The sequence below is a fragment of the Bufo gargarizans genome, chromosome 1 (assembly GCF_014858855.1).
Source record: "Bufo gargarizans isolate SCDJY-AF-19 chromosome 1, ASM1485885v1, whole genome shotgun sequence".
In the NCBI taxonomy this organism is placed as follows: Eukaryota; Metazoa; Chordata; class Amphibia; order Anura; family Bufonidae; genus Bufo; species Bufo gargarizans.
The window spans coordinates 198,436,722-198,462,555 of record NC_058080.1 but is presented as its reverse complement, the minus strand read 5'-3'; the positions used below and the strand labels follow the sequence as shown (position 1 = coordinate 198,462,555).

The 25,834-nt window shown below is 41.9% G+C and overlaps 1 protein-coding gene across 1 annotated transcript in view; it reads right to left on the bottom strand.

Moving 5' to 3' along the window:
* The window catches only part of SLC7A11 (solute carrier family 7 member 11), a 221,657-nt gene extending 202,817 nt beyond the window's left edge, over positions 1-18,840 (bottom strand). Inside the window, exon 1 of the mRNA XM_044277144.1 lies at positions 18,030-18,840. Within this exon, the coding sequence (XP_044133079.1) occupies positions 18,030-18,318 (289 nt within the window). The 5' untranslated portion in view covers positions 18,319-18,840. The remainder of the gene's footprint in view (positions 1-18,029) is intronic.
* Positions 18,841-25,834: the final 6,994 nt, after the last annotated feature.

Here is a 25,834-nt window from a genome sequence, read left to right as displayed (position 1 = left end):
AGCCTGTCTTCCAGTTTTAATTTTTTTTTTTTCAATTGTAAAGTAAAGTTTGCAAATACAAGCAATCTTCACACGAGAAAGTACTTCCCAAAAAGTTATCAAACATACCAAATAAGCATCTAAAAATTTCAACCTCACTAGATTCAGGTAAGGTCTGTGTTTATATCCTCTCAAAAAAGGGGGAAAATTGGCAAAAATTCTAATAAATGGACTACACTATGGGAGACACCATTGCTATGAAAATATAAAATAAAGTTACAGATAATATGTCAAAAACATGGCAGGGGTACACACTACTTAGTCTGGGTTCCACTATGTTTTAGCTCCCCCACTGGGATCTCCATCTGGAAAATGGTATTCAAACGAGTGTACTGTACAGTATTTACTTCAATGAGGCAAACAAGTCAGTAGGATTCATGTTTGGACTCTGTTTAACCTGCTAGCCATTTCTGTCTTTTTTTGCAAGAGAGATAAATCTGGAAATTAATGGCAAGCAGGTCAAACAAAGACAAAACATTAATTCTGTCAACTCCATTTGTCCCATTAAAGTACAGTATATTATTGAATTTTGTTTTTGGCTATTCAAATGTATACTCCTGTTGGAGTGGCTAAAATATGGTGGAACCCAGCATTAAAACAGGTAAAGAAGTGTAGGAAACAGTAATATCTATAAGGGTATGGTACATCGAACGGTGCTTGTGTCATGGCAATGCTGTGTTCGAGTAAGGGCTACAGCGAGTAGGTAAATTAATGAGACCGCACTGTTGAGTAGGTCTGCATTGTTAAAAGCTGGACAGAATTGAAGGTGCCGCACCACCATTAACAATATAGACCCACGGAACAGTGCAGTTTTATTACTTTAATTAGAGCCTGCTACACATTACTAGAATGCACTACAGCCGTGTCACAAGTGCCACACAATCATTCCATTTGGTTTGTGCTTTAATAATCACAACAAACTTGGAGATCTTCCTTTAACTCACGTTTAGGGATGAGCGAACCCAAACTGCAAAGTTCGGGTTCATACCAAACTTTGCGAGTTTGGGTACTCTTACCCGAACCAGGACTTTTTCACTGAACTTCGGGTTCAGTGTTCCGGTCATTTTATTATTTTCCCTTATAACAAGACAGAATGCAAAAGAATATGGCAATTTAGGAGTAAAATAAACAAAATCACCTTGTCCACTTGATTGTGCTGCTGCAGTGTCTTCTATCTTCTTTCAGCAGGACTTGCAAAAGACCCCCTAAAGAAGCCGTGGGTGGCGAAACGCGTGTTTGTGCTGGGGACAGCATTCCAGCTGCAGTCGACTATATCTCTGGGTAGGTTTTTGTAGCTCCTTTTTGATTACCTCCATGTCTTGATAGGTATTTATTGTGGTATGTATGTTGTCAAAATATATTGGTGGATTAGTTGCCATTTGGGACTACTTGCTATATAAACATTACGTACATACCTTAATCAATTGGTTAATGAGGGGGTACCTTATGACATTATACTCTTGGTATGAGTCCTTGAGGTGGATATTATATTTTGGAGCTACACTTATACCAGATAATTTTTGACATAGATCTTTGCTGTTGGGGTATGCGCACAAATAAATAAATAAAATAAATTAATAAAGTCTTTGATATAAATTTTTATTTAAATTTTTATATAATATTATTTTTTTAGTGCACTTTGGTAGGTCCAGCTGAATGAAGATAGAAGGACCTGTATTGACGTCACCACGCTCACGACCTGGTGATGTCCGTAACGTCATTGTAGGTCCTTTTGCAAGTCCTGCTAATAGAAGATAGGAGACACTGCGGCACCATGACCAAGTGAATGAAGTGAGTTGTTTTTTTAACCCCTAAATTGCCATATTTTTTTGCATTCTGTCTTAAAAATGCTATTATTTTCCACTATAACCATTAGTGTTGGTCGAGCACCAAAGTGCTGGGGTGCTCGAGTAGAACACATCGGGATGCTCAATGGAAGTCAATGGGATAATCAGAGCATTAAACCAGGCACCCCCTGCTCTGAAGAGGGGAGGGTGTCTGGTTCACAGGTAAAGGTCAGAAATGGTTGAAAACACCACTGCAATGGTTTGGGAACAGCATGCGGAGGATGTCTGGATGCATCTTGGACTCCCAGGTCGCTGCTGGGAATGATGTTGTCCGAGTAGTATGCCACTTTTACAGACTGACAATAATATACATAAAACCAAAGATAAAATCTTTTAGAGGAAAACATTTTAGTAAACATTCTTTCCTGTATATTTACCTATATACAGACGTGGACAAAATTGTTGGTACCCTTTGGTCAATGAAAGAAAAAGTCACAATGGTCACAGAAATAACTTTAATCTGACAAAAGTAATAATAAATTAAAATTCTATAAATGTTAACCAATGAAAGTCAGACATTGTTTTTCAACCATGCTTCAACAGAATTATGTAAAAAAATAAACTCATGAAACAGGCATGGACAAAAATGATGGTACCCCTAACTTAATATTTTGTTGCGCAACCTTTTGAGGCAATCACTGCAATCAAACGCTTCCTGTAACTGTCAATGAGACATCTGCACCTCTCAGCAGGTATTTTGGCCCACTCCTCATGAGCAAACTGCTCCAGTTGTGTCCGGTTTGAAGGGTGCCTTTTCCAGACTGCATGTTTCAGCTCCTTCCAAAGATGCTCAATAGGATTGAGGTCAGGGCTCATAGAAGGCCACTTTAGAATAGTCCAATTTTTTCCTCTTAGCCATTCTTGGGTGTTTTTAGCGGTGTGTTTTGGGTCATTGTCCTGTTGCAAGACCCATGACCTGCGACTGAGACCAAGCTTTCTGACACTGGCTAGTACATTTCTCTCTAGAATTCCTTGATAGTCTTGAGATTTCATTGTACCCTGCACAGATTCAAGACACCCTGTGCCAGACGCAGCAAAGCAGCCCCAGAACATAACAGAGCCTCCTCCATGTTTCACAGTAGGGACAGTGTTCTTTTCTTGATATGCTTCATTTTTTCGTCTGTGAACATACAGCTGATGTGCCTTGGCAAAAACTTCGATTTTTGTCTCATCTGTCCACAGGACATTCTCCCAGAAGCTTTGTGGCTTGTCAACATGTAGTTTGGCATATTCCAGTCTTGCTTTTTTATGATTCGTTTTCAACAATGGTGTCCTCCTTGGTCGTCTCCCATGTAGTCCACTTTGGCTCAAACAACGACGGATGGTGCGATCTGACACTGATGTTCCTTGAGCATGAAGTTCACCTTGAATCTCTTTAGAAGTCTTTCTAGGCTCTTTTGTTACCATTCGGATTATCCGTCTCTTAGATTTGTCATCAATTTTCCTCCTGCGGCCACGTCCAGGGAGGTTGGCTACAGTCCCATGGATCTTAAACTTATGAATAATATGTGCAACTGTACTCACAGGAACATCTAGTTGCTTGGAGATGGTCTTATAGCCTTTACCTTTAACATGCTTGTCTATAATTTTCTTTCTGATCTCTTGAGACAGCTCTTTCCTTTGCTTCCTCTGGTCCATGTCGAGTGTGGTACACACCATATCACCAAACAACACAGTGATTACCTGGAGCCATATATATAGGCCCAATGGCTGATTACAAGGTTGTAGACACCTGTGATGCTAATTAGTGGACACACCTTGAATTAACATGTCCCTTTGGTCACATTATGTTCTGTGTTTTCTAGGGGTACCATCATTTTTGTCCATGCCTGTTTCATGAGTTTATTTTTTTACATAATTCTGTTGAAGCATGGTTGAAAAACAATGTCTGACTTTCATTGGTTAACATTTATAGAATTTTAATTTATTATTACTTTTGTCAGATTAAAGTTATTTCTGTGACCATTGTGACTTTTTCTTTCATTGACCAAAGGGTACCAACAATTTTGTCCACGTCTGTATAAAGTGCAATTGCTGCCAAAAATTACAAGGAAGAGGCACTCCAATACAAACTGTATATCACATAAAGGATGGCCTATGCACTAAGGGAAAGGGCTGCCAAAAATTACAAGGAACCGGCACTGCAATACACCCTTTATTACACATAAAGGAGGGCATGATACACACCATGGAAAAATTATGATTGATGGCCTGCTGGTGACATTGGTACAAGGGTGTCACGGGGCGCCAAAGGTGCACTCGGTCTCCCATCAGCCGCAGACCTGCTGCTTAGCTTTGAGAGCAAGGATCTGTGTTTGGCCTCGTTCCCAGGGCGGCTTTGCTAGCTGGGAGGCTCCTAGGTCTGCCTTGAGCGCCGAGCTGATCACTCGGTGCTCGACTTGTCTGTCTGTCGGTCATGTGATGCTGGCCACGTCACATGACTCTCAGACCCCATTATAAATACAGGCAGCCTGCTGGCCACAGGTTGCCTGTTAATTCTAGGTTCCTGGCTATTTGTTGGACTACTGAATACTCACCTGATCCTGTTCCCTGACGATCCTTTGCCTGCTCCTCCTGTACTGCGCATCCCTCCTGGTATTGTGTCCTCGGCTCCCACCTGACTACTCTTTTCTGACCCCTCTGGTACTTTTCTACTCTCCTGGTATTTGACCCCAGCTTCTCCTGACCATTCTTTCCTAAACCTTTTGTACTGCGTAGCTCTCTTGGTTCTGACCCGGTCCGTTCACCTTCCGTATTTTGTCTTGTCTGTCTTCCCTGCACATATCCTAAGTAAGGGACTGTCGTCCAGTTGTCACCTGTCATCAGGACTCGTGAGGCAAGTAGGCAGGGCCAGGGATGAGGGTGGAGCGCAGTGGTCACTATCCTTCCCTCTGTGTGTGTGTGGACGTGACCGTTACAAAGGGCCTGCTGATCTGACCATCTAAAACATTATGGGTGAGGATCTGCTGTTGATGTGACCATCTAGAACATTAGGGGTGAGGGTTTGCTGCTGAGCTGACCCTCTAAAACAATAGGGGCGAGTGCCTGCTGCTGATCTGACCATCTAAAACATTAGGGACGAGGGCCTGCTGGTCACCCTCAAAAACATTATGAACAAGGGCCTGCTGGTGACCCTCTAAAACATTATGGGCGACAACTTGCTGGTGACCCTCTAAAATATTATGGTTGAGGGCCTGCTGGTGACACTCTAAAACATTATGGGTGAGGGCCTGCTGCTAAGCTGACCCTCTAAAACTTTAGGAGCGAGGGCAGCCTAATAAGCATGTTGATATGATGGAGGAGGATGAGAAAAAGGAGATTGAACCATATGCCTTTTGAGTGGTGAAAGGGGTGCATGGGAATACAGTGTATTCAATACACCATAAAAGGCACATTTAGAGTGCCTTTATGTTCAGCCACTTCTCTGGTGGAGTAGAGAATTCAGGGGCCATCCAAGCCTTGTTCATTTTTATAAGAGCAAACCGGTAAGCATTTTCAGTTGATTATCAGTTATTATGCCCCCGGCAGCACTATATAAATGCTCTGACAAAATGCTGGGGGCGGGGCAGGCCAGCACCTCCAAGGCGTAGAGTGCAAGTTTGTGCCACGTGTCCAGCTTGGACACCCAATAGTTGTAAGGCACAGAGGGATCACTGAGGATGCTGACATGGTCTGCTAAGTCCTCCTTCACCATCTTCCAAAATGATTCCCTCCTTATGACACTAGGCCGCGCATCAGGTTCTGGGTGCTGGCGAGGTGTCATAAAACTGTCCCAGGCCTTGTAGAGTGTTTCCCTGCCTCTGTTAGAACTGATGTGTGTTCCCCTCGTATCCCCTCCTCGGTTGGCCAAGGAACTACGTACTCTGCAGCCAGCGTTGTCAGCTGGAAATTTTTGGATCAATTTTTCCAAAAGGACCTTTTGGTATTGCACCATTTTGCTTGTCCTCTCCACCACAGGAATGAGAGATGAGAAGTTCTCTTTGTAGTGGGGGTCAAGAAGGGTGAACAACCAGTAATCGGTGTTGGCCAAAATGCGTGCAATGTGAGGGTCACGTGAAAGGCAGCCTAACATAAAGTCAGCCATGTGTGCCAACAGACAAGACTTCGCTGTCCTAATCAGGAGGATGACTCTCAATCTCCTTATCCTCTTCCTCCTCTTCTACCTATCCACGCTGAACAGATGGAATAAAACTTCCATGGGTACTACCCTCTGTAGCGGAGACAACCATCTCCTGCTCCTCCTCATCTAATTCACGCTGAGAAGACCAACTGAGGGTGCTCTGGCTATCACCCTGTGTGATGTCTTCCCCCATTTCCACCTCTTCCACATGAAAAGTGTCCGGCTTAATTGTGAGCAGCGAGCGTTTGAGTAGACACAAAAGTGGGATGGTTACACTGATAATGTCGTCATCTCACCATCTGTGCTGATTACTCAAAGTTGTGTACAACCTCATAACCTCAGACATTAATGCCCACTTAGTGCTTGTGAAGAGCGGAAGCTGACTGGAAAGATGACGACCTTGTTGCAGCTGGTGCTCCACGTATGCCCTCTGCTGCGCACAAAGCCTGGCCAACACGTAAAGCGTGGAGTTCCAGCGCTGCTTACATCGCACAACAGTTGGTGAGCTGGCAAATGCAAGCGCTGCTGCAGCATAGCCAGAGCGGTGGACGCTGTCTATGACTTGCGGAAATGGCACATGTGGCACACCTTCAACAGTAGCTCAGGCAAATTGGGGTAGGTTTTGAGAAACCGCTAAACCACTAGGTTTAACATGTGGGCTAGGCATGTTATGTGTGTGAGCTTGCCGAGCTCCAAAGCCGGCACCAAGTTACGGCCATTATTAGACACAACCATGTTCAGTCTGGTCCCTTATCCCCTGCCACAGCTCTGCGGCAGTGTTCTGTTTGTTACCTAAGCAGATCAGTTTAAGCTTGGCCTGTTGCCCCTTCCCCACTGCAGTGCTACACTGCTTCCAGCTACTGACTGATGTCTGGTATATATATAGAGTTAGGTCCGCGCTTCTCATCAAGGCCAGTATGCAAACAATTTTTCTTTCTTCCTTCTTCCTTTTACAAGAGAGCAGAGGGCTGCAAATATCCTTTAGATGGATATCCTGCAACTAATAAAGATTAAAATAGTGTAAGTCCGTATGATAAGATAACCTGCACTGCACAGATTATACTCACACAGCACTGTGTAAAAGCAAGGCGTGCATACAATTCCTCCGTAGCCAGTTGTCTATATTCTATCGGAAATCCACATTCTCATGCAATCCCGCAGGATCTACAAACGGACTCAAATCAGGTATACCCCAGGTGAATCTGCAGTTTTTTTCTTTGATTTCTTTTCCTAGGGGTTTCTGTGAATACAAGTGGCTTCTGCAATAGTGAAGCTCCGTTGATATTTAATTAAACGTTTTTTATTTGTCCATACTCACAAACAACTCTTTAAAATTGGCATTTAAAATCCCAGCGTCTACTACTGTTGCCCGACCCGGGTTTCACTCCTTGAGCTTCGTCAGGGGCACACTTAATTTTACCCTCCCCCTTCTTTTTGTTTGGTGTTAATCAGGCATCAGATATGCTCCTTCAAACCGCTTGTCTTATACTGCTTTCACCCTATACTAGTATCACCTAATCCTCAGGAGAAAAAAAAAAACGGATGCTATTAGGTCCCAATACACATGAACATACTTATTCTGTCAATTTTATATTCTAATTTAGCACAGCTTGCAGGTCAAAGTCTACATTTAGACCTCCTGGTTGTAATGTACCCAATTCATATATCTACTTACTCTCTTTTTTATTAATTTTTTCCCAAAAACTTCCTCCCCTCCAATGATTTTGTACGGATTCTACTCCCATAAACTTGAGACCTTCTGGATTTTTTTTATGACATTTTTTGTAATGAGCCGATACCCCATGACTTTCAAGTCCTTTTTTTATATTTCTTATGTGTTCCTGTATGCGGACTTTAAGGGGTCTAATGGTCCGTCCTACATACTGGAGGCCACAAGGGCACTCCAGTACATATACAACCCCTTTACTATGACACGTCATCTCACCCACTAGTTCTAACTGCTTATCTTTGATGGTACTTTTAATTGTAGTGCTATTTTGTAATCTTTCTGTTCTTTTTCTTTTTTTGCAAGCAATGCAAAAACCGCACCAGTTGAAGCTGTTTTTTATTTTTTTATTTTTATTTTCCAATCGATTGGCACTATGTACCAATTTGTTTTGTGAATTGGGTGCTTTTTTGTAGATGACTGTTGGTTGTTCAGGAATCACAGGACCCAAAACTGGATCATTTTTTTAAATCGACCAGTTTTTTTTAATTGCGTTTTTCAATTCCCCAGAGCACTGTGTGAACTGGGTTATAAATGAAAAACGAAAATGCATGGTCCTTTCTGATGTTTTTGGTTTATTCGGGGTTCCCTCTCGTTGTTTGATTACATCTTTTATACATTTATCCAAGTCGTCATTTTTATAGCCTTTTTCCAAAAAACTTTCTTTTATTACATTACTCTGTTTTTTAAAAATAGCCAGATCAGTGCAGTTTCGGTGGATTCTGTGCTGTGCAGTGCTGTGTGAGTATAATCTGTGCAGTGCAGGTTATCTTATCATACGGACTTACACTATTTTAATCTTTATTAGTTGCAGGATATCCATCTAAAGGATATTTGCAGCCCTCTGCTCTCTTGTAAAAGGAAGAAGGAAGAAAGAAAAATTGTTTGCATACTGGCCTTGATGAGAAGCGCGGACCGAACTCTATATATCTTACCTGTTTAAAGTGTGATTGATCCCACATCACTTTTCGGACCTGCTGCATAACATTACTGCGGACTGGTGACAAATTTATTTTATACTGACTGATGTCTGACTGGTGCTGCAAGATGATAATTCAGAGGTGGAAGTGGAGGAGAAGGGGGTTTGCAGCCACTAACGTAGGTGGCGGCGGAAAAGCTGATGGAAGTAGGGCCCGCAATCCTTGCAGTCGGTAGCATTTGTGCCATCCCAGGGTATGACTCGCTCCCAGCCTCCACAACGTTCACCCTCTGTGCCATCAGGGAAATGTAGCGTCCCTGGCCAACAGCACTTGTCCATATGTTAGTCGTGTTGGTCACGTGTGTTGTTATGGGACACATGCTGGTGTAAGGCTGGGACTGCACACTGTGTGACCCGCAGACACTGATTGTGGACCCAGGCGTTTGGCCCACCAACTAGGGTGCTTTGATGCCATGTGGCGGATCATGCTGGTGGTGGTGAGGTTGCTAGTGTGTACTCCCCTGCTCATTTTGGTACGGCACAGGTTGCAAATGACAATTCTTTTATCATCCACACTTTCCTTAAAAAAGCGCCAGACTGCAGAACACCGACTCCTTGACAAGGGAGATTGATGCAAGGGGGTGCTCGAGGGAACAGTTGTGGGCCTATTTGGTGTGGCCCACCTTCTCCCTTTTGCCACCCCACTGCCTCTTCCAGCTTATTGCGGTGCTGCGGATCGCTCCCCCTCTGTACTGCTGTCCTCGCTCAGCTTTCCACCTTTCCAGGTTGGGTAGGTGACTTCATCGTCCACCACCTCCTCTTACACTTCCTGGTTATCTTTCGGACTTGTTTACCTAACAACAACCTCAGTTATTGACAACTGTGTCCCATCCTCATCATGAACTTCTTGAGACTCTAATTGCGGTTGACTTATTGGCAACTATGTCTCATCATCATCATCCACCTCGTGAAACACTAATTGCCGTTCCCCACCGTCATCTTCTTGTGACTGTTGATGCTCAAGAGTTTGGAAATCAAGGGACAATATCTACTCATGTTCCTCTTCAAGCGGGCTTGTCGAGAGGCCTAAATCAAGGAATGGCGATGAAAAGAGCTCCTCGGAATATCCGAGTGTGGGATCACTTGTTTGACAAGACTCTCCATGGTGGAAGGAAGGAGTATCAGGGTGAGGATTCTGTTGACCTGACTCTTGGCTACTGAGACTGGACTTTGTGGAAGACAGGATGGTGCTTAACAGACTGGAAGCATTATCTGCTGCAATCAAACCGACCGCCTGGTCGCACTGGTCTGACTTTAAAAGTGGTGTCCTGCGCCGCCCTGCAAACTGGGACATGAAGCTAGGTATCATGGATGAGTGTGTTTCTTGTGCTCTGGCAGCAGGCACAGTTCACCGCGTCCAGGGCCACGGCCTCTGCGTGCACCATCAGCATCACGGCCACTTCCCCGTCCCTTACTGCTCGCCTTGCACATATTAAATGGCATATATGCTTGCAAGTATGTCACACATACAGTAGCACAGGTTTTGTAAGTGTATGCGCAAATAAAGTACACAGAATGTCACAGATATTTTTAGGATGTGCACACGTTAAACAGGAGATGTAGCACAGATAATGTCTCTGTCCGCAGCATCTATGAAAAAAGTACATTGAATGTCACAGATAATTTTAGGATGCGCAAATGTTATACAGGAGGTATAGTGCTAGTAATGTCGCTGTCACCAGCGGCCAAACAATTGTGCTGAATGTCACCGATATTTAGGCTGCGCAAATGTAAAATAAAAGATGTAGCAGAGGTTGTGTCACTATCAGAAGCGGCACTAACAATTGCGCTCAATTTAGCGCAGGTTGCGCTAATAATTATATTGCTGCCAGATACAACAATAGTCCTTAAAAGGACTTTTGGGTCTCTAACAAGTTTTTTCACTAAAATATTACCATTTCACTTCCTACACACTCTGTCCCTTCTAGGGCACAGCTCTCCATGACTAAGACTGAGCCAAACATCTGTCATCGGGTGCTATATAGCACTCGATGACGCTTTCCGGCCAGCTAATCACTGTAATGCCAGTAACCAACATGGCTATGGCATTAAAGTGAGTTTTAGTACCTCTGCACACGTTTATTGGCTGCGTAGCAGCCAACAAACGTGCGGCGAAGAGACTCAAGCATCGCGCTCGAGCACACGCGGTGTTCGGCCAAACACTGCGATGTGCTGAGCATCGCAATGCTCGAGCAGAATTTGTGTTTGGCAGAGCATGCTCGCCCAACACTAATAACCATGTTATAACGGAAACTAATAAAGTGAATTTCAGGTTCCAATTGACTTAAATTGGGTTCAGGGTTCAGGGTCAAGAAAAGAGGATTCCGGCTGCGCCATCAAGTGGATGAGTTTTTTTTTTGTTTGTTTTTTTAACCCCTCAGTAGACATTTTATTTAGCATTCTGTTTTAAGAATGCTATAACCATGTTATAACGGAAAATAATAAAGTGAAGTTCAAGTCCCCATTGACTCAAATGGGGTCCGTATCCAGGTCAAGTTCGGGTCCCAAACCCAAACTTTGACCTGAAGTTTGACCGAACCTAAACTTCCACGGGTTCGCTGATCCCTACTGATGGGCTATCAACTGGAGAGCCCTGCTTTAATGAGCTTTCCCTTATTTCTGATTTAGATCAACGTAGATATACGTACAAAACTTTATTTCTTGGTCTAATGCTATGATTAAGGTCCATTTACATGACCAGATTATCTGGCTGATTATTAGGAATGGATGTAAGTATGAATACTCAATCCTGATAATTCCTGTGCATCAGCTCATGTAAAGGGTCCTTTAGGCAGAGAGATATGGCGATATGAGGCGTTTCTGATACAAACCTATATATTACCAGCTTGCTTCAAAAGGCAATTAAATGAGTGGTGGATCTTTCATAGCAGTCAATGCCTTGTAACATTCAGTATGGTAAAGACCTGGAGGGGATTTATAGCTCACCCAGAATGCTCAGATGGGTGAGGTAAAAAGAATTCAGAAAGCTGTGTTGTTTCAGCAAAGCATATTTTGCTGAGGCATTATTGTTTGGGTTATTTTATGTGCTGGATTTTTATGAAACAGCATGTACGTGTTGGTAGAGGGATGTGCTACCCCCTCCCTTCCAGTAGGACACTTTCTCCTAGCCTGAGGCAGACCCGGATGTTGCTTTAGGATCATTACTGTGGGGATAAAGACAGAACTGAGAGCTTCATTCAGAGTCATTGCCTGGAAGCTGCATGACCTTTGGTGGTTATGTAAACCTTATCCCCCCTGTGTTTGGATTTGAAGTACATAGGTGAGGTAACCTAATGTATAGTTATACCAGGCGGGCATGGTGATTTACTTTTTGTATGTCACAGACATGGGGATGCTTTAAAAGGGACTAATGAACTTGCATGCTACTGTCTTGTGTTGGATGGAAAATGAAATCTGTTTGAGCTTTTAACCCTAAAATCTGTGAGTCTGTCATTGACGCCCCCATCACAAGCACCCAGACTCGAGACACATTAAAACAGCAAAAAGATACACATGGAAACGAATGCATTATTGTTTTATTGTTAGACAGGATCATAAAGAGTTAGGCTACTTTCACACTAGCGTTTGGCTGTCCGCTTGTGAGCTCCGTTTGAAGGGGCTCACAAGCGGACCCGAACGCTTCCGTCCAGCCCCAATGCATTCTGAGTGGACGCGGATCCGCTCAGAATGCATCAGTCTGGCGGCGTTCAGCCTCCGCTCCGCTCCGCTCAGCAGGCGGACACCTGAACGCTGCTTGCAGCGTTCGGGTGTCCGCCTGGCCGTGCAGAGGCGTGCAGATCCGTCCAGACTTACAATGTAGGGGACGGATCCGTTTGAAGATGACACACTATGGCTCAATCTTCAAACGGATCCGTCCCCCATTGACTTTCAATGTAAAAGTCTGGACGGATCCGTTCAGGCTAATTTCACACTTAGACATTTTTTTGACAATATAATGCAGACGGATCCGTACTGAACGGAGCCACCGTCTGCATTATATGAGCGGATCCGTTCAGAACGGATCCGCTCGAACGCTAGTGTGAAAGTAGCCTTATTTGAAGGGCTTTACCCAATTCTCCATTTTAAGTGACAGCATATCACTAAGATGTGATATCAGTTGTTGATCAATGGTGACCCAACTGTCTGGATGCCTTACATATTTAGAATGAAGCATGAGTAGAGCTAGTTTAGCAATATTTATTGTATATTCATATACACTCACCTAAAGAATTATTAGGAACACCTGTTCTATTTCTCATTAATGTGATTATCTAGTCAACCAATCACATGGCAGTTGCTTCAATGCATGTAGTGTTGTGGTCCTGGTCAAGACAATCTCCTGAACTCCAAACTGAATGTCAGAATGGGAAAGAAAGGTGGGCTACAACAGCAGAAGACCCCACCGGATACCACTCATCTCCACTACAAATAGGAAAAAGAGGCTACAATTTGCACGAGCTCACCAAAATTGGACTGTTGAAGACTGGAAAAATGTTGCCTGGTCTGATGAGTCTTGATTTCTGTTGAGGCATTCAAATGGTAGAGTCCGAATTTGGCGTAAACAGAATGAGAACATGTATCCATCATGCCTTGTTACCACTGTGCAGGCTGGTAGTGGTGGTGTAATGGTGTGGGGGATGTTTTCTGGGCACACTTTAGGCCCCTTAGTGCCAATTGGCCATCGTTTAAATGCCACGGGCTACCTGAGCATTGTTTCTGATCATGTCCATCCCTTCATGACCACCATGTACCCATCATCTGATGGCTACTTCCAGCAGGATAATGCACCATGTCACAAAGCTCGAATCATTTCAAATTGGTTTCTTGAACATGACAATGAGTTCACTGCACTAAAATGGCCACCACAGTCACCAGATCTCAACCCAATAGAGCATCTTTGGGATGTGGTGGAACGGGAGCTTCGTGCCCTGGATGTGCATCCTTCAAATCTCCATCAACTGCAAGATGCTATCCTATCAATATGGGCCAACATTTCTTCAGCACCTTGTTGACTTAATGCCACGTAGAATTAAGGCAGTTCTGAAGGCAAAAGGGGGTCCAACACCGTATTAGTATGGTGTTCCTAATAATTCTTTAGGTGAGTGTACATTAGACATTGAATTGCATGTTAAGCAGTGGTGCTTAATGTCCAGCAGCAGTTGCAAAAGTAAATCATTATTTTTGGGTGTATAAAAGAGAGATAAAAACCTCTAGTTCATTTCTGGGCTCCACATTCTTAAAAAGATATTGGAGACTGGAGAGGGTTCAAAAGTTTGCTTTCAATGATTACCTGATTGTTGATTCGAGGGCAGAGCTACATTTATATTATATTATAATATATATATATACATATATATATATATATATATATATATATATATATACATATATATACATATACAGTGGATATAAAAAGTCTACACACCCCTGTTAAAACGTCAGGTTTCTGTGATGTAAAAAATGAGACAAAGATGAGTAATTTCAGAACCTTTCCCACCTTTAATGTGACCTATAAACTGTACAACTCAATTGAAAAACAAACTGAAATCTTTTAGGAGGAGGAAAGAAAAAATATAAAAATAAAATAATATGGTTGCATAAGCGTGCACACCCTTAAACTAATACTTTGATTTTATTACAGCACTTTTTGGGTATGAGTCTATCAGCATGGCACATCTTGACTTGGCAAGACTTGCCCACTCTTCTTTTGCAAAAACACTTCAAATCTGTCAGATTGCGAGGGCATCTCCTGTGCACCACCCTCTTCAGATCACCCCACAGATTTTCAATCGGATTCAGGTCTGGGCTCTGGCTGGGCCATTCCAAAACTATAATCTTCTTCTGGAGAAGCCATTCCTTTGTTGATTTGGATGTATGCTTTGGGTCGTTTTCATGCTGAAAGATGAAGTTCCTCTTCATGTTCAGCTTTCTAGCATATATATATATTTACATTTATATCCATCAATCATCCTCTCTGTATTCAACTCCATACGCATAAATATTCATTACTTGCCGGCAGTACTACCTATTTATACAGAGTGAGGTGCTGCCAACAAACAATGGTTTTACATGCTACATAAAAAGATATGATCACCGAGGAACTATCATTTGCTTTTTCATGGGGTGACTGACAGCACAATTTGCAAGGGGCATTATTCTTACAAATGCTGATTCCTGATAATTGCCCCAATCTTCGGCCATCTAAAAGGGCTTTTAGATGGCTTTTTCAGTGTGCTGTGGTGGCACCACTGTGTATTATTGTTATTTGAGAAGTTATTTGAATGGTGTATGGTGCTGTTATTTGGACCATACAGTATTTTACAGCATTTTGTTTATATTGTGAATATATTTAGGCACTGTTTGGTATGGTGATTGGTTCACTGACAGTCCAATTAACAGTATCATACAGGGCACAATCTAATGTATAGATTGCCCTGTATACAGAAGGTGAATGCATTCAAAAGTAGTCTGACCTGTTCAAAGTAAATAAAACTTTCAATTTGACATACAAAGGTGACCATACACACTAAATACATGTCTGAACTCTACACAGACAGAACATGTCAAAGGAAAGGCGGATTGAGCATGTCCAACATGCCCAATCTTTTGTTCTCATAGGAATCAAGTAGTCACTAGAGGTTTTTGAAGGTGACTTACTCCCCTCTGCATATTGAGTGCACTCATATCAATCAATAGTTCTTCCCACAAAGTGTCTACAATGTTATCACGTTCTTGCCCAATGCAAAACTCACATTGAGTACTGTGCCTATTTTTCCAACCATAACATTTAAAGAAGCTACAGTCAGAGAGGATAAATATGATTCTATGAAAGAATACTATATAACTGCTTATTTAGTACCCCAGAGAGACTACTGTAAAGGGTTAATTGCTGCAATGTCATGTTGTGATTTGTTATGTTCCTGCACTTAACTACACTGTACGGACAACTAAAGGGTCACACCTTGGCTCACTGTGTCTGGTTTCCTGGGTGATGGACCTGTATCAGCTCCTTGGTTAGATTAGTCTAGTTTTGGCTGACCTGTAAGAAAGACCTGCATTAACAAACTCCTTAGAGCTAGGCCCGAGTTCAGAGACATTCTGTCTCTGAGACTTCAACAGCCAAGTGTACTCCAGAAAGAAGGAAGTTGGAGGGTCTAGAACCCAGAGGACCATGCATCGGAGTCAAACAGCAAGGTGTTGTGCAAATTTATGGAAGAGAGACCATACTGCTATGGAAATGAATATTGCTTAAGCATCCCCAATATTTTAAGATGGATTGGCAACCCGTTTTCAAAATTCTGCACCTCACAGTCCTGGAATTGCAGAAAGATTTGCCAACAACCTTATTGCATGTTTGTAGTTCTGATGAGAGTCTTTAGAAAGAGTCAATACTCTGCTAATAGAAAAGGATTGCACTGTGATATGTTTTGAAACTATACCTTGTTACTGCTGCATGTACTATCACTTCCATTCTGCACTTTAGTAAAGAGAGATTGATTTATTGACACCAACTGGCCTGGTTGCTAACTCCACCATTCGCCGGCTATTTTACTTTGCTCTCCTGCCTTGCAACTTGACAAACAACTAACAACACAAGGACAGGAGCCCCTACTCGAGGGAACTCCCCATGGGAAGAAACAGTGCCTTGTCACTGCCCAGCCCTGGGGAGAGCCGGATGGGGAGTTTGCAACTGTGACCCATATGACCACTCTCAAAGCTATAATTACTACTCCTTTCTTCCTCCATACACTACCTCATGGGTTTCTACACTTATCTACTCCAGGGCTTAGGCCACAATAAGCTCATAACATGTTTGTGGTGAACATTTGGTGTATATTATGGGAAAATCTTCTTATTTTCTGAAGCTTGACCTGTCCACATGCTATAATCAGCCGGGGTAATATACCTCAGCATAGCTATTATTTCACTTTATTGAAAAATTGAGCAAACTATGTTGTCGAATCCAGGGAAATCCGACAGAAGGATAGGTGTATCATGCAGTACAAAGGTTTTTACAGTGAGAGTCAACTGTATGGAATATATTTGCTGTATATGTTGAGATATTTTTAAGAAATATTTGTTAAACATTGGTATGAACTCTATACTTCTGTGCATGGCAGAGGCTATGAATTTTAGCACTTAAAAGGGTTGTCCGGGTTTTTAATATTGATGACCTATCCTCAGGAAAGGTCATAAATATTAGATCGGTGGGGGTCCGACACCCGGCTCCCCCGCTGATCAGCTGTATGAGGAGACAGGACGTGCAATGTGCAAATGTAGGAATAAATAAATAAAACTGTGACATCACAGGGGATGGTTATCTGCAGATTGGCTGGCTCCACGGCATTAGGAGTGATCTCACTTTCCCGGGCTTCTTACTTTCACTCTGTAACACCAGCAGCCGCCATTTTAGGAAAAATTGATTATTTACCCCAAATCGCAAGGAAATTCGGATTTGTTGCATACTGAAGTTTTCCAAAAAATTGGACCAAATTCTGCTTTGAATGCTTCGCTCAACACTTTATCACAATATTCTAATTTTCTGAGATATTACATTTTAGTTTTTAATTAGCTTTAAACCATAATCATCAATATTTAACATTTGACTTTGAATTAAATTACTAAAATACACTTTTCGATGATATTCTAATTTATTGAGATGCACCTGTATGCCATTCTACGACTATATCCTCTAGGTCTGCCCTGGACACACATAAGGTAATTACACAACATTCCCAAAATCTTAAAGTACTCTTACTTTACTTGATTTTCAAGTTTTTATTCCATAAAGAACTTTAAAATCATGTCTCCATAATGACCATAGGTTAAAAACTTGGCAAGGAGTAGGTTAATGAAACAAAGGTGAGAGCTAGTATTTACTGACACACCCTCAAGCCGTCACGCTAACAGCAGTTTACTCAGTAGAAAGCAGATGTACACACAGTCTCTAACATACATATGAACACATGTATCTCATATAAAGGATGTCCCAATGGATTAGTCAATTTCACAAACATCTGGTATCAAATTAAATTAACAAGATATTAACGCAAAGCAAACCAAAGTCAATTAACCGTAACTTAATCATTGCATAAATAAAATATAATGTGTAATAGGATTAGCTGAAGGCACTTAAAGTCACAAAATATACATTTTATTGTGTCCTTTGGTCTACTAAGAGTTCAAAATTACTTTTTATAGCAGAGTTACTGTGAAGCTTAGTGTATCTATACAAGGTTGAGTAGATTTCCAATGCCATATGTACTGTAACAGTCCACATGTTTGACATAATAATGAATATTGAAAGCTGGTACTTACCAAGAAGAGACAGGATGCCACAGGCAGTCCAAACAATTAAGGACATTCCTATACTACCGGTGTTTTGTAGGATTCCTTTAGGGGAGATAAAAATTCCTGCTCCTATGATAGTCCCAATAATTATAGAGATTCCTCTCAATAAGGTCACTTTCTTTTTCAGTTCCACCTTTCCTCTGCTGTCGGCATTTTTACCCTTTTTTGATGGTAACGTATCTTGTGATTCCTTTTCCAGGTAGCAGCTGCCTTGGGATATCATGGACACATCAGCAGAAGCAGATTTCTTATACATGGTTAAAAGAACAATGGTCTAAAAGTGAAATCGAAAAATAAAAAAAGTGCAGTGCAGGTAGAACTTGCCTCTAGTTTTCCAATATAACGTCTGCAATGTAAAGTTTCTTAAAGCTACAACTTGTTGCTCTCAGTTGCTCTCAGTAACATCTGCTGCTTCACTGCCCTATTATTGAAGACCAAGTCAGTTTCCTTATGGGTTTGATGATTTGTACGGCATTTAGTCTGCTGTCACACTAGGTTATTTCTGCCGAGTGATGATGCAAATTCCCCAGGTTTGCATCAGCCACATGAAAAAAAAAAAAAAAACTTTGGATTACTCAGCACCAGCAGTTCTTCCGACAAAGGAGCACATTGCACAAGGATAGACTTGATCTTCTTACACAAAATCTGGAGGAGAAACAGGAACTCCTGTTGTTATAAGCAGATCATTGTGACTTGCAAAACTGCTTTAAGATAGAGAACAAAGCTTATTCATTTACATGGTATCAATAATGGTTAAGCGTCTGGTGCTTCTACTTCATCTCGGTGTTTGTTCACAGTGACTATGCATACACCTAGAAATACAAGTTGTAATAGCTCCATGCACAGGTGTGTCTCCTACAACACATTTCTATTGCTATATATTAATTAACTTTAGCCTAAGGCTTGGTTCACATCACAGCCTTTCCGTTCTCCTGTCCCGTTTAGGGGCAGGAAAATGGAAAGGATGGATTTGGCACATAACTGAACCGAACGCAGCCCATGGGCCCCATAGTCTCCGCTCAAAAATGATAGAGTATGGGGCCCGTGGGCTCCGTTCAGCTCATTTATGTGCCGAATCCGTCTTTCTAGGAGAACGGAAAGGCTGAATGTTGATGTGAATGAAGCCTAAGGCAGCAATACGGTCTAGAGATGGTGCCTCACCCCTGTCAGGGGCCTTAAATATTGCCTGGGTTAGGTTTCTTTTTATGGTCGCAAAATGTTTTTGCTTGGTAGTTTCCTAATTATCTAGAGATGACTGTATTTCGAAAAAATTTCATTTAGCTGCTTCACCAAATTTCACAAAGAAATTTGCTTTGTGGCAAATTACTTTGTCAAAGCATGGTTCTTTGTGGGCGCAATGGTGGGGAAATATGATTGTGCCATCCCTCATCATCCTCAGATACCAAGTTCAATGCTGATCATGGCATCTGAGATGACCCTTGAGGGCTATCAGGGGTTAATCTGTAAAAAAAAAATATAGAAATACTCACCTTATCGATTTGATTGCAAAGAGTCCACCTCGGCCATCTTGATTGAAATCTCATGAGGTGTGTGATGACATCATCACACTGGCCGGCATGGTGACGTCATACATCACCGTCCGCAAAATTTTGCGCAGGATCTTCAATCAACATCACGGACTCTTTGTGCGCAAATGGATAAGTTGAGTATGATTTTTTATTTTTTTACCATCATTTTAGGGAATTGATTCATTACGAGGCACAAGGAAATTCAGTTTCATGGTGAATCAAATTTTCCCTGAAATTTGGATCGAAGTCCACTTCGTGAACTTCAATTCACTCAACACTAATCTTGACTATCCCATTCGTCTACAGGAGTACAACTTTTATATAGCACTATGGAATTTGATAACATTGCAATTAGGAGGAAAATGGTCTGAATTTTAAGAAAAATTTAATTCACTACAAAGCCGTATTTCCTTTCACTTTGCGGTAACGATTATTTTTTTTTCATAAAATGGCTTCTGGAGTTGTCTTAGAAAGAATGAAAAAAAGAAACCCTCATCCACTTGCTCGCGCACAGGCAGTCCGCTCCTCTCTTGACATCATCGTCACCACATAATCATGCTGGGAGTGTGCGGTGATGTCATCACACAGATCCTTCAGCAGGTCTTTTTGAATCAAGAAAGGAGCGGACTACCTTTGCACGAGTAAGTGGGCGAGGTGACAGATTAAAAAAAATAAATAAAAGGCCATATTGCAAAAGCGTATTACTGTTTTTAACAACCTCTAGACAGGTGCACTTTAATGATGAGCGACAGGGCAATATTCGAATTTGCAAATATACTAGAATATTCGTCATACATTCATATATTTGAGATTATTTTCTCGAAATATTGGCAATGTAAAAATCGCGTAAAGCGAATTCGTAAGAACACATGATTCCTCCCTGCTTCTTGCTTGTGGGCCAATGAGTTATTGTCCCACAAGCGACTTAAGCAGGGAGGAATCATGACTTCACATGTAAAAAAATGGCAAATATTCTAAAAAACGAGTATATAGCACTATATTCAATATAGTGCTATATATTCAATTTTTTGAATATTCGTCATTGACGAATATTCTATAATAGGATTATACAGTAAAGCACTATAGAATATAGTATTCTATATTTGTTTTTTTGAATATTTGGCATTTTTTTCCATCTGAAGTGAACAGTCATTGGCCCACAAGCAAATTAAGCAGGGAAGAATCATAACTTCAGATGGATATATACAATACAAAAAAACAAATATATAGCACTATATTCAATACAATTACAATTAGTAATGGGTTCAGATGGAAAAAAAAAATATTGTTTTTTTTACTAATATATATCACACTATATTCTACATATTCGACAATTATAGCAAGCCAACCCAATAGGAAAGTTGTCTATAACTGGCCCTTACTGGATTAACGCCCATATTACATTGCCGATTTTTCTCATAAGATAAAATGAATTAAATAATGAAGACTATTCTAATTCACTACAGACTACAATAATGCAGCCTTCTCACAGGCATGGACTTGCGGGGCAGGCATGTAATACTACCACTTTACAAAGCATTGGTGTGGCCTCATCTGGAATATGCAGTTCAGTTCTGGGCATCAGTCCATAGAAAGGAGGGCACTGCAGATGGAAAAAGTACAGAGGAGAGCGACTAAACTGATAAGGGGCATGGAGGGTCTTAGTTATGAAGAAAGATGAAAAGAATTGAATTTATTTAGTCTTGAGAAGAGACGTCTAAGGGGGGACAGGATTAACATACAAATATATAAATAGGCCATTCAAAAAATACGGAGAAAAACTTTTCCATGTAAAATGCCCTAAAAAGGGGGGGGGGGGGGGGCACTACCTCCGACTGGAGAAGAAAAAGTTCAGTTTCTAGTAGCGTCAAAATTTCTTTACTGTAAGAACTATGAATCTGTGGAATAGACTTCCACAGGACGTGGTCACAGAAGGAACAGTGGACAGTTTTAAAAAGGGTTTAGATGAATTCTTAAAAGTTTACAACATTAATACTTATGAAAACATGTAGAAACAGGGCCGTCTTTACCAAGGGGCAAAAGGGGCAGCTGCCCCGGACCCAGTTGCTCCTGGGGGGCCCAAGGCAGATGCCTCTTGAGCCCTGCTAGCCACTGCCCCGGGTGTCAGGCTGTCAGCTTCACAGGGGGTGCTGCCATGCCAGCCGGCACTGAGTCCCAGCATCGTACTGTGTTAGAGTTGTGAATGTGATCTAGGACCTTAATGACATCATCACCATGTGACCAGTAACCTAGCAATATTACTGGTCACATGGCTATGAGGTCATTACAGGTCCTAGCAGGAGTGTTGCAGATGAAGTTTGCCTTAACTGTGGAGCTTTTTATGAAAACATGGGAAACATATTACTGGCCACATGGCTATGAGGTCATCACAGGTCCTAGCAGGAGTGTTGCAGATGAAGTTTGCCTTAACTGTGGAGCTTTTTTTGTGTGAAGATTATATCAGAAAAAGGTGACACTCAGGGTCTGTTATACTGTGTGGGGCTGTATACTGTGTGGGGCCTGTATACTGTGTGGGGCCTGTATACTGTGTGGGGCCTGTATACTGTGTGGGGCCTGTATACTGTGTGTGGGGCCTGTATACTGTGTGTGGGGCCTGTATACTGTGTGTGGGGCCTGTATACTGTGTGTGGGGGGCCTGTATACTGTGGGGGGCCTGTATACTGTGGGGGGCCTGTATACTGTGGGGGGCCTGTATACTGTGTGGGGCCTGTATACTGTGGGGGGCCTGTATACTGTGGGGGGCCTGTATACTGTGGGGGGTCTGTATACTGGGGGGAGCTGTATAGTGTGGGGGCCTCTATAGTGTGGGGGATGTATACTGTGGGTGCTGTATATTGTGGAGTGCTATACTGCTGTACTGTATACTGTGGGGAGCTGTATACTGTATACTGTGGGTGATGTATAGTGTGGAGTGCTATACTGCTGTACTGTATAGTGTCGGGGGCTGTATCATGTATAGTTTGGGGTGCTGTATACGGTGAGGTGCTATACTGCTCTACTGTATACTGTTGTATACTGTGGGGTGCGGTATACTGTGGGCTGCTATACTATATACTGTGGGGTACTGTATAGTCTGGGGTGCTATACTGCATACTGTGTGGTGCTGTATACTATAGGGTGCTATACTGCATACTGTGGGGTGCTGGGGTACACTGTAACACTAGGGTGAGCCTAGCCCCGGTCTCCTTCCTGCAGAGCGGTGCCCACTTCCAGCCTGAGCCCAGCTGCCCAGAGCACTGATCCTGAGTCTCCAGAACTGGAAGTATTTACAGTCATTCACTGGACTCTACCAGGTGTCTGGAGTTTTTGTGTGCGTTGTGGTGGAGGGCGTGATTGCCTGCTAAGGTGTGGGAAGGCGGGATCCAGGGGGCCCAAGTAAATTTTTGCCCAGGGTCCAATCAATATTTAAGACGGCCCTGTGTAGAAATCTGAGTTTCACTTTGTTCTGTCTTCATACGCGTTCACACAGTGTGCAGTCTGACATTCAGCATAAACCATTCCTGTCTTTACAAATAAGAGGACTGTTCTTTGTAGTCTAACTTATTTATTGGTAAACCAGGATTGTTAATTGGCAAAACAGGATTGTTTGGAAAAACTACAAGAATACAAACAACATGTATAAGTATAACGTATAGAATAGCATGTACTGTAACATTTGCATAACACTGAAGCACATGGTAAAATGTCTGCCTAACATAGAACTACATGTCTAACTAACAGTAGTAACAACTCCCTGAGTAACAATTAAAACTGACTGAACAGCTCTGCATAACATAATATCCCTAAAACAAAGGTAGATCTCATACCAGATATGCATTTACAAGGATGGTGGCATTTGAGAAGGAGATATGCAAAAGGACAGCTCTGCTAATGTGTCCTGGAGACTGGAGGCTTCTCTTTCCCAGGATGCTTTGCACTCCCATAATGTTTTGCACCATGCACAATGCAGTAGTCTTTGTAACAGGAAAAACAAAGTATAATACAACTTAACACCCTAGATGGTGCTACAACCACACTAATCACTACAGAAATACTAAAACTGAGGCAGACGTGATCTGTAATAATTCTCAAACTCTGATGGACTTATGTCTTTTTTCAACCGTTTTAACTATGTAACTATGATACGTGACAAATTAATTTGTAACAAATCAAATTTCTTGTCATACTTTGGCGAAGCTGCCAAATTCAATTTTGTCTAAATTTTGCTCATCTCTATCTGTAATACTTTCTAAGAAACAAAAATGCAAACATAGGTGCAGTCCCTCATTACTAATTCACACATTATTGTTTGATCAGCGATTTCCTGAACAAAAACACAGAACAGGTGCCAATTTTTCCATTATATCTTATCTATGTGGAGGCTCCTCTCCTGGTTTTGGCTCACAATCACTGATGGAAATCATCAACCAAACACTGATCAAAACATTGACTTGTGCATTAGGCTTAAGGTGGTGATGTAGGCTTCGCAATATGTAGGCAAAACTCTATTGCAAGCCATCCTCAGAATTACTAATGGTCATCAGTAGCTGCGATGATCATGGTGATTTATCTTCATGTCTTCAAGCATAAATATGTGAGAGTACAGCATATAATCCAATACAATTATTCCCTTAAATGATCTATTCTTGCTGATCTTCAATAAAAAAAATCTTATATTTACCCAGGTTACCAAACAACAATTCAATCTTATTAAAATTGTAAAAATAGCTACAAAATTGCGGGCACAGGCAACACATTTCAATAATGATCTGGGACCTTACTAAAGCATGAATACTATTGAAACTTCCACCTTATTTCTAAAAACTTCCACTGGGGTCAACTTGCTGTTCTGAAGGTGTCCATGGCTCTTCCACCAGATTCCCCTACACATGCAAGCTCAGCATGTTCTGAATGGATAAAGAGCGCCACTGTCAGGCACCACCTGTGAGAAAATAGGATTGGGCATGTGAAAATTTAACAGTCTGATCAGGGGCATACATAGAAATCATTTGGCCCCATAGAATGAATGTGAATTTACCCCCATGCCCTGCCCACTATCACTACCCACTTGTAGCCCCTCCCACTGCCTGCCCTGGCTATGCTGGAACAGAATACCAGAATCTGATCGCATATACACCTAGCCTTACACAATGAACTTTATATAGTCTGCAATCCTTCCCCCATGGACTATGCCAGCTGCTGCTTATGATATAGTGTGCCATACTGTTCCTGCTGCTGTTTCATCCTTCCCTTAATGCTGACTTACTGCATGTGCTTCTGTAGCCTGCTGTAACTGTGGCAGAGCATAGTCAGAGCCTGCGGCAGATCTTCACAGGTGACAATAGTAGACTGGTCAGGTCCAGACTGGTCAGTCAGGTCACAGTGGGACATGTGTTGGCAGAGAAACAGGGAAAGCACAAGGTATTTTGGTGCCTTAGGCAGATTAGGCAAATGGCTCCCCTTTTGTAGAAATAATTAAAATTACATTACTTGCAAATCAAATGAATTTTAAAACATTTTACAAAGTGCAGACACAAAATAATAAAATGTTTAACAAAGTCACAACTGATGTTTCTCTAACTGCTGCAGAACCTCCTAACACACACCTCATCTGCTGCAGCACCTCATAATACATACCACAGCTGCTGCAAAGCATCCTAATACACAGCTCATCTGTTTCAGAACATAATTATATGTTCCTCAGCTGCTGCAGGACCTCATAATACACCTCAGCTGCTGCAGAAACTCATAATACACCTCTCAACTGCTGCAGAACCTCATAATAGACACCTCAGCTGCTGCAGAACCTCATAATCCATACCTTAGCTGCTGCAGAACTTAATCATACACACTTCAGCTGCTGCAGAAACTCACAATAAACAATTAAGCTTCTGCAGAACCTCATAATTCACATCTCACCTGTTGCAGAACATAATAATATACATCTCAGCTGCAGCAGTACCTCATAATATATCTCAGCTGCAGCAGAACATCATAATACACACCTTAACTTATGCAGAACTTCATAATATACACTTTAGCTGCTACCAAACTTCATTATACACACCTCGGCTGCTGCATAACATCCTAATATATATATATATATATATATCAACTGCTGCAAAACCTCATAATAGACACCTCAATTGCTGAAGAACCTCATAATACACACTTCAGCTGCTGCAGAACCTCATAATACACACCTCACCTGCTGCAGCGCATGATAATCTGATGCTACAAAAC